Genomic DNA, 12,976 nt, shown 5'->3' with positions numbered 1-12,976 from the left:
TGAATAGACTAAATTCTTGACGAAATGAAGGACGACTGCTGGTTTTAAACGGAGGAAGTGCATACCTTCCTGAACTTTCTTACAGATCGCCGCGCAAGCTCTGAATGGATTGACTTGGCGCGACTGTTCCTCCCGCGGCGGGACAGCAACACACAGCAGAGCGCCGGATGCGTCGGCACGTGTCCTCTTCCGGAGCTTGTACCGCAACGTGTCTTTGGACGTGTCACCTCCCCTCGTCTCGTCAGCTCCACCTCCTTGGCTCCTTTATAAACAGCGCACAGTCTCCGCTTGCAAGCTCATTGATCCCTGAAACCCATCCACAATTGGTAGCTCGTTGATCCAAATCCAAGACCTCACGTCAACGCACTGTCTCGCCTGTTAATTAGTCGTCGACGTCGTCGTCTATGTCCAGGCTGATGGCTGCCATGCTGCTCGGAGGCGCGCGCGTCGCCGGCGCCGCAAAGCTCACCGGTAACGGCAACGCTGCTGGCATGCAGGCTCTTCCCATGCCGGCGTGCTTCCTTCCGCCGCGCCCGCAGGCAGCGACCTGGACCCGCCTCTGCTTGCAGGCTGCGCCAAGATCGTCCCAGGTATATGCTCACTGCCGGGTCACCGCTAGGCGCCTAGCGGTACGTAATTGTGCGAATCTGACACGCATGTTTGCTCAGGCATACGACAACGCGCCGGAAGACCGGAGAGAAATAGGGGACAAGTACAAGGACGCGGCGGAGGAGGCGAAGGACGCCACCGGGGACGCCAAGGAGCACGCCAAGAGGATGGCCGGGGAGACGAAGAGCAGGGCGCAGGACAAGGCCGGCCGCGTGGCGGACCAGGCGTCGGGCATGGCCGAGCGGGCCAAGGACCAGGCGAAGGGCGTGGCGGAGGACGCCGCGGACACGGCGTCCCGGGCGACGGAGCGAGCGAAGAACGAGACGCGTGACGCGGCGCGGGAGGCCGCGGACAGGGCGGGGCACGTGAAGGAGCGGGCCAAGGAGGCGGGACACGAGGCCGCGGACCGGGCGCAGGGGGCGGCGAAGGCGGCCAAGGACCGGACCGGGGAGGCGGCGGGGCGCGCCATGGACAGGGCCGGGGAGGCCAAGGACCGGGCCGTGGAGGGGACCGCGTCGTACGGGGAGAAGGTGGTGGAGATGACCAAGGAGGGCGCGGGGAAGGTGGCCGAGACGGCGCAGGCCATCGGGGACATGGCGAAGCAGGCGGCGCGGAGCACCTGGGACGCGGCCAAGGACACCGCGCACGGCGTCAAGGAGCGCGTGGTCCCCGACGCGGAGGACGTGGACGCCGCCGTGAAGGAGCGGGACCGGATCGCGCGGGATGTGGACAGGGTAGAGCGGGAGCGGAACATGAGGGAGGCCAGGGAGAAGGGCTCGGGCTTGCCGTAGGCCCAGCTCCAATTTTCCCTCTCCAGAAGACGAATTTTACTCAACTAGCTAGCTGAATAAATGTTTGGCGATACATCGTGCGCGCGCCAGTTTGGTTGTGTTGAATAATTAGACAAATTCCAAATTAAATTCCGAATATAAATCATGACCAAATCAGAAGAACTGAAATAAAAGCCAAATCAGATAATGCGTACTGATTAGACTTACTGATTGTTGGCGCGCGCCAGGATCAGCTGAGTCGACGATGTCAGAAGATCACGACTAGTCGCGTGAAGACGCTTCCCAAAAACCTTATTCGCCCTCTCCCGGTGCAGGATCTAGAAGACGAAGGGTTCCGGAGACCTGCTCTCCTGATCGCAGATGCACCTCTGCGGTCGGGACGAAAAGAACTAAAAGGCGGCTCAGCTATGAAGAGAGGCGAAAGCGAACTGGGATCTGGGGATAATTTGGAGGCTGGCTGCCGGGCTCCTTTTATAGGGTCGAGTCCGCGACCCCCGTGCTTATCCGCCCACGAAAATCTCGCAATCAGTTGAGATTTTGTAGCGATCGGTTAGGATAAGCGTAACAGCCAAGAAACCAAAAATCAAACGGCAAAAGGTAGCCGCGCCCCCGCAAGGCGAGGGGCCGGATTTCGGCGGACCATTCACGCGCATGTCGTGCGCCCGCGCCCTTCGCCCCGCCCCGGCCAGGCCAGGCGAGGCGAGGCGAGCGAGCGCGCGCGCGTGTGGCTCTCCACACTCTCTCCTCTCATCCATGACTTGGTGAGTGAGTGTGGCTTCCATATTTAAGCTAGCTCTACTCCACAAGAGCTAGCAATATGGTGCTATTGGTTCCACCTATCCCTTTGCCATCCACTTATATGGGCTTTTGAGATTTTCCTGGAATTATTAGAAATTCTTAATTGGGCCAAGCCCATAAATCTTAACAATCCCCCACCAGATCTCAAATGCCCATCTACAGTTTTCGCCACTGTTCACTACCGTTTAATATACTAGTTTTTCAGCAGAGACTGTTAAGTTGAACTTCCGCCTAGAACTCCAAGTTACACCAACCCACAACTTGGACAATGGACTATGCCTTGAATTGCAAGTTTTGCGTGAATGGGTTTCACTTGAAGTCATGACCAGTACTTGGCTACCAGTAGTCCCCTTCTCGGGTGGAGCATATACGTCGTACTCCAAGGTCTCTTCATGAGTTTACTAGAGATCACCCAAATCTCATAGACTGCGACGTTAGACAGTCTAACTCATATAGGTGTGTTCTTTCAAAGAATGTTCTGCAGGACAACATCTTCGCTAATACAAGCCAACAGAACACATTAAGGCACAAAGCCAACCTGCCTTACAGCATTTGAGAGTATTGCATCTTTACTTAGAGAGGGTCAAAAGTTACTCTCCTCAGTTCACCAATGGCTTGTTCTTCCCAGGACCTAATTCACGGGATCTCCGATCACATAGACTGGGTTTCCACCATGGCAACTTTATTCGGGTCTCATACCCATCTCTCTCGATGCGATTTCTATCACATTACGTGGTAGTCCCTTGGTAAAAGGATCTGCCAGATTTTTATCTGTTGAAATATAAGTCACACTTATAACTCCGGAGTTTCTCAACTTTCTGACAGACTTCAATCGTCTTTTGACATGTCTTGATGACTTTCCATTATCCTTAGAACTCGTCACTTTAGCAATCACTGTCTGATTGTCACAGTTCATAAGGATAGCTGGTATTGGTTTCTCAACCACCGGCAAGTCCATCAAGAGTTCACGCAACCATTCTGCCTCAACGGTTGCTGTGTCAAGTGCAGCTAGCTCGGCTTCCATGGTTGACCTCGTCAAAATGGTCTACTTGCATGACCTCCATGATACCGCACCTCCACCAATAGTAAAGACATAACCACTGGTGGCATAAAGCTCGTCTGCATCAGATATCCAGTTCGAATCACTATATCCTTCAAGTACTGCATGCTGACCAGAATAGTGAATCACATAACTCATTGTACCTTGCAGGTAGCGCATAACCCGCTCAAGTGCATGCCAATGATCAGTCCCGGGGTTTGACATGAACCTACTCAATTTGCTCACAGCAAACGAGATATCGGGCCTTGTTGCACCAGCAAGATACATGAGTGAACCGACAATCTGAGAGTATCTCAATTGGTCTAAACCAATTCTCTTGTTCTTTCGCAGTGTCACACTGGGATCATAAGGTGTTGGAGAAGGTTTGCACTCAGAGAAGCCAAATCGCTTCAAAACCTTTTCAACATAGTGAGATTGCGAGAGAGTAATCCCACCATCTGCCTTAATCAGCTTGATGTTTAGAATCACATCAGCTTCTCCCAGATCTTTCATATCAAAACTCTTTGATAGAAAAGACTTGACTTCATTGATCACATCAATGTTTGTGCCAAATATCAATATAACATCAACATATAAGCACAATATAACTCCTTCGCCCCCACCACACGATAATATACACACCTGTCTGCCTCATTAATGGCAAAGCCTGCAGACGTTAGAGTAGTGTCAAACTTCTCATGCCACTGCTTTGGTGCTTGCTTCAGACCATACAAAGATTTCAATAACTTGCACACCTTGCTTTCTTGACCCTTTACTACAAATCCATCAGGCTGTTCCATATAGATTTCCTCGTCCAGCTCTCCATTAAGAAAAGCTGTCTTTACATCCATTTGATGAACAAGGAGACCATACGAGGCAGCCAAAGAAAGTAGTACTCGAATAGTGGTCATTCTAGCAACAGGTGAGTAAGTATCAAAGAAGTCTTCTCCTTCTTTCTGAGTATAGCCTTTAGCCACAAGCCTAGCCTTGTACTTTTCAATTGTACCATCAGGCTTGAGCTTCTTTTTAAACACCCACTTACAACCCACGGGTTTGCATCCATAGGGTCGATCAGTGACTTCCCACGTACCATTTGAAAGAATAGAGTCCATCTCATTATGAACTGCTTCTTTCCAATCATCTGCATCTGGAGATGCAAATGCTTCTGCAATGGTAGTAGGAGTATCGTCCACAAGGTACACAATGAAATCATTACCAAAGGATTTTTCAACCCTTTGTCTCTTGCTCCTTTTAGGAGCATCATTGTCATCCTCCTCTAGGACAATTTCATGTGGCTGTTCAAAACTCTCAATAGGTGTATTATGTTCAGGAATTATCTCAGAAGAGTATCTAGAATTGCTATGAATGTCTTTCATTGGAAATATATGCTCAAAGAAAGTAGCATCACGTGATTCCATAATAGTATCAACATACACATCAGGAACTTCAGATTTAACTACTAAAAATCTATATGCTATGCTACACGAAGCATATCCAAGAAAGACACAATCCACTGTCCTTGGACCAAGCTTGCGCTTTTTATTAATTGGTACATTGACTTTCGCCATGCACCCCCAAGTGCGCAAGTATGAAAGTGATGGTTTTCTCCCAACCCACTTCTCATAAGGGGTTTTCTCTTCTTTGCCCATAGGAATTCTATTCAGAACATGACATGAAGTCAGGACTGCCTCCCCCCACCATGCCTTAGATAAACCACAAGTGTCTAACATGGCATTCACCAGGTCAGTCAACGTACGGTTTTTCCTTTCAGCAATCCCGTTTGACTCGGGTGAATAGGGAGGAGTCCTCTCATGAATAATGCCATGTTCTGCACAGAAATCATCAAAGACTTTGGGAAAGAACTCGCCACCACGATCTGATCTAAGACGTTTGATCTTTCTCTCTAGTTGGTTTTCAACCTCAGCCTTATAGATTTTAAAGTAGTCTAAAGCCTCATCTTTAGTTTTAAGCAAGTATACATAGCAAAATCTAGACGCATCATCAATCAATGTCATGAAGTATCTCTTACCACCTTTTGTCAACACACCATTCATCTCACAAAGATCAGAATGTATGAGTTCTAGTGGTGCCAGGTGTCTCTCCTCAGCAGCCTTATGAGGCTTTCGAGGTTGCTTCGACTGCACACAACTATGGCACTTAGAACCTTTGACTATGGTGATATTCGGAATTAAACTCATGGTTGCAAGCCGAGACATAGAGCCAAAATTAATATGACACAAACGAGAATGCCAAATACTCGCAAGATCATCAACATTAGCACAAATATGGTTCACAGACTTATTATTAAAATCTAACAAAGAAAAGCGGAACAAGCCTCCGCAATCATAGCCTTTACCAATAAATTGTCCAGACTTGGACACAACTAATTTATTGGACTCCAAAACTACCTTGAACCCATCTCTACATAGAAGGGTTCCGCTAACGAGATTCTTGTGTATAGAAGGGACATGATGCACGTTCTTCAGCTGCACGATCTTTCCCGAAGTAAACTTCAGATCCACCGTGCCAGTGCCATGAACAGAAGCATGTGACCCATTCCCCATTAGCACAGAAGATTCCCGGGCGCCCTGATAAGAAGAGAACAAGTTAATGTCAGAACACACATGAACATTAGCACCAGTATCAAGCCACCAACTAGGTGATTGAAATACTGAGAAGATGAAAGGTAGATTACCATACCCTTTGTCTTCCTCATTGCTAGCGATCACTGTGTTGACATTGCCCTTTTTGCCACGGCGATCCGCTCGATCAGGACAATCCTTGGCAAAATGACCCGCCTCGCCACATGCGAAACATGTCAATTCAGCCTTGTTCTTCTTCTTCTTGAAGTTGGTAGTTTTATTGGGCTTGTTAGATTTTGGCTTCCCTTTGCCCTTGTTGTGGTTCTTCTGAACCATGTTGGCGCTGGAGTGGCCCTCGCCTCCTTTAGATCCCGTGTCCTTAGCCCGAGCTTTCTCCTCAACATCCAGAGACGCTATCAGATTTTCGACTGATATCTCCTGTCTCTTATGTTTCAGAGCTGTGGCGAAGTTCCTCCATGTAGAAGGCAACTTTGCAATAATGCACCCGGCCACAAATCGGTCAGGAAGGACTATCTTAAGGTGGTCGAGCTCCTTGGCTATACACTGTATTTCATGAGCTTGCTCTACAATAGAGCGATTATCAACCATCTTATAATCATGAAAGCTCTCCATGATATACAGGTCACTGCCAGCATCTGATGCACCATACTTAGTAGTAAGTGCATCCCACAACTGTTTCCCGTCTGTATACTGCATATTCGCATCAACCAGACGGTCAACAAGGGCGCTAAGAACGGCTCCCGTGAACATAGTATTGGCATGGTCGTACTCTTTCTCCTGTTCAGGAGTCAGTGGACCCTCAGGTCTGCCTTTACTAACATGGAAGACATTCATAGCAGTAAGCCAGAGCGTGGCCTTGACTTGCCATCTCTTAAAGTGCATACCATTAAACTTTTCTGGCTTCAGCGCGTCGGCAAAAGCAGCCATAGAAAAACTAGGAAATTGTCTACAATAAGGTTTTTGGATTGTTGAATAATTAGACAAATTCCAAATTAAATTCCGAATATAAATCATGACCAAATCAGAAGAACTGAAATAAAAGCCAAATCAGATGATGCGTACTGATTAGACTTACTGATTGTTGGCGCGCGCCAGGATCAGCTGAGTCGACGATGTCAGAAGATCACGAGCAGTCGCGTGAAGACGCTTCCCAAAAACCTTATTCGCCCTCTCCCGGTGCAGGATCTAGAAGACGAAGGGTTCCGGAGACCTGCTCTCCTGATCGCAGATGCACCTCTGCGGTCGGGACGAAGAGAACTAAAAGGCGGCTCAGCTATGAAGAGAGGCGAAAGCGAACTGGGATCTGGGGATAATTTGGAGGCTGGCTGCCGGGCTCCTTTTATAGGGTCGAGTCCGCGACCCCCCGTGCTTATCCGCCCACGAAAATCTCGCAATCAGTTGAGATTTTGTAGCGATCGGTTAGGATAAGCGTAACAGCCAAGAAACCAAAAAATCAAACGGCAAAAGGTAGCCGCGCCCCCGCAAGGCGAGGGGCCGGATTTCGGCGGACCATTCACGCGCATGTCGTGCGCCCGCGCCCTTCGCCCCGCCCCGCCCCGCCCCGCCCAGGCCAGGCGAGCGAGCGCGCGCGCGTGTGTGGCTCTCCACACTCTCTCCTCTCATCCATGACTTGGTGAGTGAGTGTGGCTTCCATATTTAAGCTAGCTCTACTCCACAAGAGCTAGCAATATGGTGCTATTGGTTCCACCTATCCCTTTGCCATCCAGAAGCAGAGAGAAGCACGCAGCAGGTGCTCATCGTCCTGATGAGTGATGAACCTGATCCAGCGCGTTGACGACCTTGCCACCCGCCGACAGCTTGGGGTTGGGGATGCTGAGGTACAGCACGGCGTTCGAAAATGTCTAGCGTCCGCGCACTGCAACGAGGTCAGTTTAGGCGGTCATTCGTTCGGAATCAACGGCGCGGGCGCCTCCCTGCGAGCCGACGGCGAGAGCGCCTCCTCCCTGCTAGGCGATGGCGAGGGCTCCTCCATGCGAGCTCACGTCGTGGACGCCTGCTCCCTGGGTTGCGACGGCCTGGGCGACAGCGCCTCCTTCCGCGTGGCCTGGTCGACGGCGCCGATTATTCCTCCCTGCGACTCGACGGTTCCTTCTCACTGCGAGGCCGTATCGTATGCACATACCAGGCCTGTGCACATATGCACATGTGCGATCGTGGTCGTTCAACGTCGATCCGATGGTCTCTGCAACTTTTACACTTTAACCCTCCCGCGGCTGTCTTTGTGGTGCGAAACTGTCAGCGACCTTCCCGGCCTAGCCCACTCAACGCTACACCTTTGGACGTTTTCCGGCGCTCGTGGGCTAACACAAGTGAGCCCCTTCACTCGCTCTCAAAATCCGGGCTGTGAGAGGAGGGGAAATCTCACTTATAAGCTCACCACGGCCCCCTCTGGCTAGCGAGGTGGTACTAAAGCCGGGCGCTAACGGCTAGGCTCCTGACATCCCATCCCCCTTTTCGGGCGGTATGGTGACTGTCTGCCTCTGATACCAATTGTCAGCGACCCTACACCTTTGGACGTTTTCCGGCGCTCGTGGGCTAACACAAGTGAGCCCCTTCACTCGCTCTCAAAACCCGGGCTGTGAGAGGAGGGGAAATCTCACTTATAAGCTCACCACGGCCCCCTCTGGCTAGCGAGGTGGTACTAAAGCCGGGCGCTAACGGCTAGGCTCCTGACAGAAACTCCTCTTCTTCTCGGACACAAGCACAACAACCATGGTCCATGAAGAGCTTCATGCGCCGCATGTGTCCTCTCGTCGACTGCCTCCTTTGTCCTCGCCGATAACAATAAGCTGAAACTTGTTAACACAATGCTTTTATATTTTGCCATGCCGGATGGTGAGCAACCCTACAATAAAAGTGAGTGAGCCCAAAAGGTCAAGGAAAAGGGGTTTACATGATGACTCTGACTCTGGATCACTGACGGCAGTCAGTGATAGCAGCTATGATAATGATTTGGCTGCATTATCTAACTCCGATCTAGATTTGATTCAGAATATGACCCTGATGCTGAAATATTAATTTGATGATGACGACGTTGATGATATGATATCCCTATGTTTGCATATGATGTTGGTAATCCTTGTATTGATAACGGTGTGATGTTCCCAGATGTGGATGCATGCAAATCTGCAGTAACTCATTATGCTATTTTACATGATTATGCTTATGAGACAGTTAAGAAGGGCAAGAAAAAGGTTTAGAGCCATTTGCAAGAGAGCAGATAAGGGATGCAAGTGGCAGTTTTTTTGCATCAACTAGCAAGAAATACATTGGTTGCATGGTAAATCAGCATGTTAATTTTGTTTTATATTGTTTTTTCGCATCAACTAGCAAAAGTACATTGGCTGGCACTGATAAAACTTAAACACCGTTAGGGGGTGTTAACGGAATAGGGGCAGGCATCAGCTTTATTTAAAAAAAAACAGGGGCACCGACACAAACTTGAAAAAAGAGGGGCAAATCTACAGTTAAGTCACAACGTAGGGGCACAGACACAATTGGCCCTAGATTGAAAGGTTTAGGTTTAGACTGCACTATCTACAGAATAGATTGCATATATACTGCACTATTTATTATAAAAAATAGATTGAGTAGAGTTTAAAATAGAGAGTGAGATAAATTCGTAGTCTAAAAACAATATCTAATACAATAATTTACAGATCTATTGACGATTTCATTTAGGCCCGTTTGTTTCGTCGAAATTGAATTCCATTCTAATAATCATAATTTAGGCACAAACTAATTAAGTTAATATATTTATATATGTAATATATTTGTATATTACCCTAAATCATATGAGAGAGATAGCTAGTTATACACTACACTTATGCTATAGAGAAGCCAGTAGAATAGTGATATAAGTTATACATTACAAAAATAATAAGTAAATCTATAAAATTAATTTTTATCTCTCACCCCATGAATTTGAGATAGACTTATATATAAACTTTGAAAACTTGTGAAATATCACATTCTAAAAAATAGCAAAATAGCTTACTCAATTAGTTAGATTTCAAAGCTAGGGAAACAAATGTGGTCTTATTTAAAAGCTAGGCATATCAGTGTACATATGCTTTTAAAAAATCTATGTCGTCTCACTTTGGCAGAAAATTATCGATACAAGGTGAAGGCGGTTCAAGCAATTATGTTGTTGAATACTGACTTAAGGACTGCCTGCGAGCATATCAGTTTACAGCTTGATACTTGGTCTTAAGGTAGCCACAACAGTGTAGATAGCACACTCTCTATAACAACATTCATGTTATATATATTCTATACTATAGTAAATCTTTGCAATGATCTATCTATAATAGATACCTATAGTTGTTTTTAATACTTAATACACTCTCTGCACCACCTAGGTTTTTGCGTATAGATTTACTCCAGGTTCATAGATAGCATCACTATATTTCTTCATTTAATTTGTTGTCACATAAGATAAATACCGACATAGATTCTTTATAGAGAGCTGAATGTGTAATATTGCGGCTTATGCACATAACTGACATGTAATAACGTATTAAAGTCTTACATTTATACCAATGATTATGATTGGTAGCTAAGCCGTCCTCTATATCCACTCTTTATCTTTATATCCCCACTTAATTTTTTTAAAAAGATTCTTTCTTTATATCCTATTTTACTTAGACAATCCTCTCTACATTAAATAACAATATTAGTTATATCTTTTGCTCTAGATTTTATATGTGCATATTTATTATTAAATATTTTATACATACTCTTAAATCGACAAGACGATAATAGAGGAATTGACTATTTCTTGAACGTCTTTCCGCGCACTAAAGGTTAGTTTGGAAGCTAGAAAACCAAAGGAGATTGGAGAGACAAAAATCTCTTTCTCAATCTCCTCCGATTTTCTGGCTCCCAAACTAGTCGTAATAGTATATGAGAAAGCTATGATGAACCTTGGTTGTGTGCGAACTCTCTCTATTAATACGTGCGGTATCAAAAGTAGTTTCTAACTACAACTTGAATATGTCATCGAAAGGACACATGCGTTGTATATAGGTCGAATATGGGATTCACCTAACATCTTTTCCTTATTGAAAGGGAATTAGGCTTACACCTATTTTCCTAATTAAGTTTGGTGGTTGAATTGCCCAACATAAATTGGACTAACTAGTTTGCCCTAGTGTATAAGTTAAACAGGTGCCAAAGGTTCACAACAAGCCAATTAAAAAGACCAACGTTGAGTTCCAAATGGAGAGCTAAAAGAATACCGAAGTGTGCCCTGGTCTGGCGCACCGGACATGTCCAGTGCACCACCGGACATTCTACAGTACCTGTCCGGTGCACCAGGGGACTCCGCGCTGGACTCCTCAGCTTCGGGAATTCTCAGAGCCGGCGCGCTATAATTCACCGGATTGTCCGGTGTACACCAGACAGTGTCCGGTGCTCCAAAGGAACGCGGCTCTGGAACTTGGCAGCCTCGGGAAATCAGAACTGCTGCTCCGCTATAATTCACCGGACATGTCCGGTGTAACTGCGGAGCAACGACTACTTCGCGCCAACGGTCACCTGCAACGACATTTAATGCGCCCCAGAGCGCGCAGGCGTCAGGCACGTCCATGCTGGCGCACCGGACACTCTACAGTACATGTCCGGTGCGCCACCGGACATCCAGGCGGGCCCAGAAGTCAGAACTCCAACGGTCGAATCGCAACGGCTTTGGTGACGTGGCTGGCGCACCGGACATGTCCGGTGTACGCCGGACTGTCCGGTGCACCATACGACAGACAGCCTCCACCAACGGTCATGTTTGGTGGTTGGGGCTATAAATACCCCAACCACCCCACCATTCATTGCATCCAAGTTTTCCACTTCTCAACCACTTACAAGAGCTAGGCATTCAATTCTAGACACACCAAAGAGATAAAATCCTCTCCAATTCCACACAAGACTTTAGTGATTAGTGACAGAGATTTGTCGTGTTCTTTTGAGCTCTTGCGCTTGGATTGCTTCTTTTCTTTCTCACTTGTTCTTGTGATCAAAACTCCATTGTAATCAAGGCAAGAGGCACCAATTGTGTGGTGGCCCTTGCGGGGAAGTTTTGTTCCCGGCTTTGATTTGAGAAGAGAAACTCACTCGGTCTGAGGGACCGTTTGAGAGAGGGAAGGGTTGAAAGAGATCCGACCTTTGTGGCCTCCTCAACGGGGAGTAGGTTTGAGAGAACCGAACCTCGGTAAAACAAATCCACGTGTCTCACTTCATTATTCGCTTGCGATTTGTTTTGCACCCTCTCTCGCGGACTCGTTTTTTATTTCTAACGCTAACCCGGCCTGTAGTTGTGTTTATATTTGTAAATTTCAGTTTCGCCCTATTCACCCCCCCTCTAGGCGACTATCAATTGGTATCAGAACCCGGTGCTTCATTAGAGCCTAACCGCTCGAAGTGATGTCGGGAGATCACGCCAAGAAGGAGATGGAGACCGGCGAAAAGCCCACTACAAGCCAAAGGAGCACTTCATCGGGAGAGTCCCGTACCAAGAGGAAGGAGAAGAAAGACTCCTCCAAAGGGAAGGAGAAGAAGAAGGACTCCTCCAAAGGGAAGGAGAAGAAATCTTCTTCACACAAAGAGAAGGAAAAATCCTCTTCTCACAAGCCTCGTCGGAGTGGGGACAAGAAAAAGAAGATGAGGAAAGTGGTCTACTACGAGACCGACTCTTCATCAACATCCACCTCCGGCTCCGACGCGGCGTCTGTCACTTCTAAGCGCCAAGAGCGCAAGAAGTATAGTAAGATTCCCCTACGCTACCCTCGCATTTCTAAACATACACCTTTACTTTCCGTCCCATTAGGCAAACCACCAACATTTGATGGTGAAGATTATGCTAGGTGGAGTGATTTAATGCGATTTCATCTAACCTCACTCCACAAAAGTATATGGGATGTTGTTGAGTTTGGTGCACAGGTACCATCCGTAGGAGATGAAGACTATGATGAGGATGAGGTGGCCCAAATCGAGCACTTCAACTCTCAAGCAACAACAATACTCCTCGCCTCTCTAAGTAGAGAGGAGTATAACAAAGTGCAAGGGTTGAAAAGCGCCAAGGAGGTTTGGGATGTGCTCAAAACCGCACACGAAGGAGATGAGCT

At 47.4% G+C, this 12,976-nt stretch overlaps 1 protein-coding gene across 1 annotated transcript; it reads left to right on the top strand.

Moving 5' to 3' along the window:
* The first annotated feature begins 298 nt into the window (after positions 1 to 298).
* LOC100280469 (embryonic protein DC-8) lies at positions 299 to 1,489 on the top strand. The gene is made up of 2 exons (NM_001153389.1): positions 299 to 590; positions 669 to 1,489. Exons 1-2 carry the CDS (start codon positions 405 to 407, stop codon positions 1,398 to 1,400), a joined length of 918 nt encoding a protein of 305 aa, NP_001146861.1. The 5' UTR covers positions 299 to 404; the 3' UTR covers positions 1,401 to 1,489.
* Positions 1,490 to 12,976: the final 11,487 nt, after the last annotated feature.

This window comes from Zea mays, chromosome 2, assembly GCF_902167145.1.
Source record: "Zea mays cultivar B73 chromosome 2, Zm-B73-REFERENCE-NAM-5.0, whole genome shotgun sequence".
In the NCBI taxonomy this organism is placed as follows: Eukaryota; Viridiplantae; Streptophyta; class Magnoliopsida; order Poales; family Poaceae; genus Zea; species Zea mays.
The sequence above is the reverse complement of the archived record's forward strand: the minus strand, read 5'-3'. Positions and strand labels throughout refer to the sequence as shown.

Coding starts and splice junctions, on each gene's coding strand:
- LOC100280469 (NM_001153389.1), top strand. CDS start 405: ATGTCCAGGCTGATGGCTGCCATGCTGCTCGGAGGCGCGCGCGTCGCC. Junction 591..668: donor CTGCGCCAAGATCGTCCCAG/GTATATGCTCAC, acceptor ATGTTTGCTCAG/GCATACGACAACGCGCCGGA.